The 7,861-nt window shown below is 45.5% G+C and overlaps 1 protein-coding gene across 2 annotated transcripts in view; it reads left to right on the top strand.

The window, feature by feature from the left end:
* Nucleotides 1-1,912: 1,912 nt before the first annotated feature.
* Nucleotides 1,913-7,861, top strand: part of DNAJB12 (DnaJ heat shock protein family (Hsp40) member B12) — a 33,750-nt gene continuing 27,801 nt past the window's right edge. Inside the window, exon 1 of one of the 2 annotated variants that reach the window (XM_048506116.1) lies at nucleotides 1,913-2,070. In XM_048506116.1, the coding sequence (XP_048362073.1) occupies nucleotides 1,938-2,070 (133 nt within the window). In that variant the 5' untranslated portion in view covers nucleotides 1,913-1,937. The remainder of the gene's footprint in view (nucleotides 2,071-7,861) is intronic. The other variant, XM_048506117.1, reaches the window with a different exon arrangement.

The raw sequence follows: 7,861 nt of genomic DNA, 5'->3' as shown, positions 1-7,861 counted from the left end.
GGGAAAATAACACTGTACTTTACTGCACAGGATGCCAAGATATCATTTGTAATGTCACCGTTTGTTTTGCCAATTCTTCATCTAGCCAAGCATGTCCTTATTGTAGCCTGTAGCTCAAAACTCAAGGGTCAAAACCCTTTCATTGGCTCTCCCCCTGTCAACAAACATTTTGCATACGGAGGCTAAAGGCATGCTTTACTATACAGCTATTTTCTCCACATTTTGCTGACCTTCAAAGTTACACCTGGAGTTCTTCTCGTAAGCAGGATATCTTTTCAAAAGATTATGAGGCTTAGCCCTTCGTATGCACAAGTCGTGGGTACAAGTTGTGGAACAAGGCATGCTGGTGGACTATGCAGAGGAAGGTTAATTCCTGGGAGTGGCTGTGTGCATTGCAGGCCACAGCAGCAGTAAGCCCTATTCCTTTTATATGTTAAATGTACTTTGAAGAGCACCAGCTTGCCTTTCTTGTCCCAGTGGGCCACCCTCTCCCAAGCCTGAAAAGATAAAGGTTGAGGACACAGGGGACAAGATGCGAGTTCAACCAATCCTGCCGTCTTTCCAAACTGCAGTTGAGTTCATAAATAGGGTTGCCAGCTCTAGGTTGGGAAATTCCTGGGAAGTTGCGGGTGGCACCAGGGAAGAGCAAAGTGCAGGTAAGGGACAGACCTCATTGGGGTATAATGGAGTCCACTCGCCAAAATGGCCATTTACTCAAGTGATCCCTGCAGTTGGGAGACGAGCTGTAATTCCAAGAGATCTCCAAGCCCTACATGGAGGATGGCAGCCCTAACTACTGAACTTCTTCTGTTCAGTTTTCTGCAGATTTAATATAATCATCTACGCAGTGATGGGATTCAGCAGGTTTGCACCACTTCGGCAGAGCTGGTTGTTAAAATGGTGCTTGTGATTGTACACATATGCAGTGCAGAGTCAACCATTGGCTACCTGAAACCAACTTCTGTTGGGCTTGAAGCCAGGTCATGAGCAGAACTTGGACTACAGTACTGCAGCTTCTCACAACCCTACCAGCTCCTAATTAAACATACCTGAAGGTTTACATAAGCACCTCCAAGTACATAGCGGTTATGGTGTCGGACTAGATCTGAGACCCAGGTCCAGTTTCCTATTTTGCCATGAAATTTCCCACTCTGAGTGACTTTGGGTCTGTCACATAACCTCAGGTTAGCCTACCTCACAGGAAGGTTGTGAGGATATAATGGAAGAAAGGAATGTAATCTAATTTCTGTGAAAGCCTGAGCATAAATTAAATCAGTTGGGCCCTCCTACGTTTTGGGTTTACCAAAATAAACTTTCCCTGATACTGTTTCCCCGAATATAAGACATCCCCTGAGAATAAGACGTAGTAGAGGTTTTGCTGAAGTGCGAAATATAAGGCATTCCCTGAAAGTAAGACGTAGCAAAGTTTTTGTTTGGAAGCATGCCCGACGAACAAAACACATAAAAATAAGACATCCCAAGAAAATAAGACATAGCTCATCTTTGGGAGCAAAAATAAATATGAGACACTGTCTTATTTTCGGGGAAACACGGTATATGCTGTCACTGCGCTATAGAAATAATTCATAACTGGATTACGCTGTATGGACAAGACAATTCAACCTGCAATGTGATAAAATAACAGCTCATATGTGGCTGCTTCACAATTCTCTTGTTTCACAAAAATAAACACTTGGTGTGTGCGTGTGCGTTTAAACGGGGGTTCCTATATGTCTTCTTGGCTGAGCAGATTAGCTTTCTAGCGTGCCGACAAAATGCCCTACTATTCAGTACTATACGGTAATTCAGAACTCTGTTCGTCCAAACAGTTCGGTAGTGGCGCTAGCCCTCCCAATCAGGGAGATTCGAGTACGGTCGCTGCCCATCGTCAGTGACGCAATCGTTGTGCGCCGGCGCCTTGCTCCGCGGCCGCCGCCATGGAATCCAACCGGGACGAAGCGGAGCGCTGTATTGCCATCGCAGTGGTCGCCATCAAGGCCAACCAGACAGAAAAGGCACGTCGCTTCCTGGAGAAGGCGCAGCGCCTCTACCCGTCGCAACGGGTCCGCGGTGAGCGGGATTAAGGGAGGGCACGGGTTGGAGGCTCGGGCCTGTTTCGGCCGGGCTGACCTCTCACCCGTAGTGCGCTTGCGCACAAGCTGTGGCGGCGCGGGGCACTTTGGGATTGGAAGTCCCCGGGTGATCTATTTTGAGAGGAAGTGCCTATTATACGGTGGGTATTGGAGGAAGACTTTTTGGCGGGCGCGGGGAATAATGGGAGCAAAGGCTGCGAAAGCTGGTTGGGAGTTCTGTGGGAGAGGAATGTGATGGCAATCTTAGCCAAGCTTAGTGTTCGAGACTACAACTCCCAGAAGCCATCACGCCATATGTGAAGGGTTCGCGGTACATCCATAAGCGAAATACCCCCACCCTCACCCCAGGCCCCCTCGGCAGGTGCGCTGTTTGAGCCAGAGAGAGTAGCTGGCCCACCCTCCCTTTTCGCTTCCTTCACACATATGATCAAGACAGACGTTTCTTTTCTTGCCAGGGATGACTGGCCTTACTTCTTTCCCAAGACCATAACCCTGGGCTCTTCCTGGTGCTGGTTACACAGCGCACCTTTCCCATGTCATGCCTTGCCATAGTTTCTTGAAATACATTTTCCTGTGGAGATGTCAGTCTTCAGCTCCAGGGCTTTAAGCCCTACTTTTTCTGATCATCTGCACATAAAAGGGTCATGTAGTAACTGATGTGAAAGATCTCTGCCTTCAGTTCTGCCAGAGCAGACAACACTGACCCTGATAGACCTGCGATCTGACTCATTATAAGGCAGTTTCATTTGCTTATCCGGCTAACTACCGTAGCATTGATCAATATTTCTTCGCTTTCAAAAATAGTATACTGGTAAATTTATCTTAGCTTTAAAAATAATATAAGTATACTTGGTTCTTCAAAGCTGTCTTGTTTATCTCACCCTCACTTTTCCTCTGCCATCAGTACTTGCTTTGCATTTTGTCACTGAGTTCACACTCGGCCACTTGTTTACATGTATTTATCTTTTCCTAGTCGCTATAAAGAAGCCTTCTTCCCTGATACAGCAATGTCAGCTCCTTGCTGTCCAGCCTTTTCTTTTCTAGCCTTTCTAGGAATTATAAAATTACATACTTAAAGAGTTTTGTTTGCCCCATTCCATTCTCCTCTCTTGCAGTGCTCTTGCCCCAAAAGGGGGGCGGGGCGGGGCGGGAAAGAACTGCGCAGTTTAGTGACGGGCTTTGGGATTGCCAGTTTTTTTATAGCATCTCTGGCAATTGTAGAAGGGACAGAAATTTGTCATGTGCAGCATTTCTCTTCTGTAGGGAGCAGATGAAGCTGTGGAGAGCACAGGGCCTATGTTGGGAGGGGCTGCATCTTTACTTCGTCTTGCTACTTTGGACAGTTGCTGCCAAATGATATCTGAAAATTCAGGGGTGTTACTCGGTGGCCTCAAGCGTGTGCACTGTTGCTATCAGTTTTGTGGTGGTAGACAGAGAATGCTTTTCTCACCAGTTCTTCATCTTAACTCCCAGATTAATGATGGAACTTTTGACAGAAAAGTGATGGAGATGAGGGGAAAGATGCTCTGAATAGTCTCATAGGGAAGTATGGTCAGAAGGGCAATTAAATCCTTTAGCAAAGAGAGGGATATATTGATAGTTACAAGAGTACAGCTGTACTGTTGGCTCATAAACATTTCTTCGCTTGAAAGTAGTGTTTTCTGAAGAGCTGGCATGTTTCCACCCTATTGCCTGTTTTGGTAGTTATTTGCAAACTTTTCTCCTCTCGGTATCTGTTGCTGTGAGAGTATATGTAGAAACTCTGAAGTGGCATCTTTGGTATCTTTTTGTTTTTCTTGAAACTTGGACTGCTCCTTCTTGGAAAGTGATTCCAGCCATGGATGTCACATCGTCCAGTGTAAGGGATTCATGCTACTTTTACACCGGCAATCAGATTTGGTTATATGATGAGGTCACAATGCCAGTTTAGAGTTGGGGTAATTTTCCTGCTTCACTCTGTACGGCCAAATGCCTGTTCGGAATTCCATTCTCACCTGCAAATAATTCCTGAACGGGGCAGGTGCTTTTCCGCAACCAATGAAAAGTTCTCCCCTATAGAAAAATGTTGCAGTTATGTTGTCTGTCATTCGCTCAGTAATCCCTTATTCCTACCCTGTGTTTTAATAACCATTTCTCCCCTCTGTGCTCTGGTTTCCATTGCTTTTTGATGTGCTATTTTGTGATGCTTGTTTTAACCATTAGACTTCTCGGTGGCCCTGGTAAGGCAGAAAGGCAAGGTTCACATTTTGCAAGTAAAATAAATTGGTTTCTTGAACATACTAACTCACTGAGCTTTAAAAAGCTGTTGTAATGGCTGAGATAGCACATGTGCAGCTTACAGTATTAACAATAGCAAGGTCTCGCCAAGCAGTCGTTCACGTTCTTTTCACTACCTGCCCACTACTGAGGGACAGTCTTCTCCTTGTTTGCATCAAATCTTCATCTTCTGAGATGGAGGCCCAACATAAGATGTCCATCGTGGAAGTTCTTGCTTAACAGTGTGTACCAATATCTCCTCTAAGAGTGTCTTCCTTTAGGATTTCTCAATAAGCTATCCTCTTGTTCAGCTTTTCTGTCAGCCTCTGAAGCAGTGCCAATTTACTGTGCCAATAAATCAGTGCTAATCACTCCAAAGCATTGAGGGTAGCAATACCATAGTGAGCACTTGGGATCAAAGAACCAATCTATTTTGGGAATTTGCTTCTCCCCCCTTGACTTATCTGTTCCAACTTACATGGCATTCTGGATGTTTGCCCTCATGAGCTCTTCCAGTAGCATTTATCTTCTTTCAAGGTGCTAGTGTGTGTTTTGTAAATTAATCTGTTTCTTAAGATGCTCACCAGAATGAATTCTTGCTTCGGACTGTTTTAGTTGAATAAATTTTAAAAAGGGATGATCATCTGTCTGCTTCTTTGCCTGTTACACAGCAAATGCACATCACCTTAATTTGCTGTTTAATCACAGATGTAAGTGTTTTTGGACAAAATCTTTAGTGCTGGGAAGCTTTGTGCTAGCTGGAAAGGAAAAAGCAGAGGGGATTTACAGGGACCTTTAGTGTCTCTCAGTAGCTCAGTTTTCCCTCCCTTGCTTTGCAATGAGATAGTCAAGCACATACTGAACTCTTCCCCAGTGCAGTCAGAAGGCTTTCAATTTCTTAATTTGTCGCTAGATCACGGCCTTCATTAATATGAAATGTCTTTTAATGGTGAACCCAATACAAACACTGAGCACAATACGAACACTCCCAGTTTTTAAAAATGGAATTCATGACCCTCTGTTGAACATGTGGAGTTCAAGCCTACTTTTCTAGGTGAAATAGTAAACAGTGCATCGCTTTTGAGGTGAAGCATTGGTAAATATGTTTTCTTATAGACTGTGTATTGTATTCCTGTGGCTATTCAGTTTTCAGAGTATGTCAGTGAAACAGCCTGGACATCTATGTTCAGTACTGTGGAGAAACGTCGTTCTAGGTGGTAACTCCTGGCTCTGCCCCTTGAAGTGTTACGGGCAATTCATCTTGAAGCAAGTAATCCTGCTTGAATTCAGACCCAGCTGCCTAGGCACACAGACGTTCTATATGTGTGCGATGCACAGTTAGAGGTTCTGAGGTGTGTTACTCTTGGAGAGTCCAAAGTGTACCAAGCTTTCCTGTTGACAACTGGAGTCATTTTTGAACTCTAGATAAAGCCTTTGCCCCACACCTGATGTCTTGACATCTTAACAATCTCGATTGGTCACATCCAGTGGTGTCCATGCAGTGAATATTGCATCAAAATAACATTTTTTTTTTCAAATATTGAGAGGAGTAGGGGCTGGGAAGAGCTTTTTTCCTTATCCAGGCCACACCGTGTAAGATTCACCTGCTCTATGTTCTCCAGTTGTCTTGCTGAGGTAAAAAAAATAAAGGCAAAGGTTACTGGTGAGAACAGGCAGCGTCAGGTATATCCACTTTAAGGTATTACGTGTTGCCTGCTGTTTATGACACAGCAAGGTAGTGTAGGTGGAACTAACTAGGCCTGGGTACAAACCCCACCCAGTTCTGTGGCTTGCCTGTGTGGCGTACAAAGGATAGGCATTCACTTTTTAAAGTCAATATCAAATCGGGAGTTTTGTAACTGAACCTTTGGGATTTGGTGGCGCTTTCACTCCTCAGGTTCATGCTTTTTACAGAGCTGGGATTAACCGTTGTCTAGTGATTTGGGTTGTCTTGTCTGCCCTGTGGGTTTTGATGGCATCTGCAATCTTGTGTGCCTTTTATTGAAACAGGATTCTGGTCATAATAAATACATTGGATTTTTTTTTCCTTTCATCCAAAGGAGACACTGGGCTTTGCATAGGATGCTTTCGTAGTTTGTGGTTAGATATCACTCAGTATATAGCAAAATATATCTCTGCACTGAATCTCCACACATGCCAGACATGACTATTTTGAATGCCAGCAAGCAAGAAAAGCTCTGTGGAGCAACAGTTCACCATTGCTTCCAGGGGCTTTAGCTTCCTAACTTTAGGGATATCCTTTGTTTGGCCATGCTTGCCAGGGGCTGATGGGAATTGTAGTCCATGAACATCTGGAGAGCCGTAGGTTGCAGACCCCTGACCTAATCAAAGTGGACACTCATCAAGGAGATGCTTCATCTGGTTAGCTGATGACACCCACAAGCCCTTGTAATACAAAGGCCGTTTCCGCACGGAGGCGGAAGGGGTCGGGTCGGCGCAATCCACGCTGACCCGACCCCTCTGGGACCGTTTGCATGGACAGTCCCAGAATCGGCAGGGACGACGGCGCAGAGCTGCACCGTCGTCAGAGCGACTCACCTGTCCTGCGGCCCTCTGACATGTCGCCGAGGCCAGGGGACACGCCCCCCTGCCCTGCGCGACTGCTCCAGGGTCGCAGGGCAAAGGGAGCCTGTCCCCAGGCCTCGGCGACGCGCTGGAGGGCCGCAGGACAGGTGAGTCGCCCGGTCGGGGGGGGAGAGAAGGCGCCTGGAAGCTGCTGCCGTTCGCACGGCAGCGGCTCCAAGCTGGCGTTTCCCAACAACCTCGCTTGCCAAGCGAGGTTGGGAAACGCCGGTTTCGCACCGGTCAGGCAGCAGCTGCGCCCCCTGTGCGAATGGCTTCCTGGCATTTTTGCCGTCCCCAGGGCGCCATAAACCGCCCGTGCGGAAAGGGCCAAAGTGAGCTAGACTCTTGTTAGAATTAGCATGATCGGGGTTATCTGAGAACATTGATTCTGAGCTGTTGTTCTCTTTATTGTTATCGTTACCTGGTGTTCATAAATTACCAGACTTTATTTTTAATGTATGGTTCAAATATCTTTACAATGGTTGTAATTTCAGAGTGGGGAGGATGTAAATGAATTAATATTCTGCAAGATTGTTGACTTTCTGGTCTCCAATATAAGGGAGATCCCAGGGAATTACAGTCATATTCTGTTGCTTGGGGTCTCTGTGTGCTTGAACTCTGCCCAAAGCATTGTTTATATGTTCCCTTAACCCCAAGAGAAACACATGCAGTCTCTTTTTTATCCTGCAACCCTTTCCACCTGCTAATTTTCATCCTACTTCTCAGTCTCTGATTAAAAATGATCCTACAGACAAATTTGGGTCATTTAAGGGAGGATTGATTTGTTGCCCTGAAGTAATTTCTTGGTCACTGATTTATATCAAATTATTTTTATTATTATTATTTATTGAGCTTTTATACCACCCCATCCCCGAAGGGCTCTGGGCGGTGCACAGCATAGAAGGCGACAATGTAAGCAGTTAAAA

The sequence above is a fragment of the Sphaerodactylus townsendi genome, linkage group LG08 (genome assembly GCF_021028975.2).
Source record: "Sphaerodactylus townsendi isolate TG3544 linkage group LG08, MPM_Stown_v2.3, whole genome shotgun sequence".
NCBI lineage: Eukaryota > Metazoa > Chordata > Lepidosauria > Squamata > Sphaerodactylidae > Sphaerodactylus > Sphaerodactylus townsendi.
This window is presented reverse-complemented; position numbering and strand designations above follow the sequence as displayed.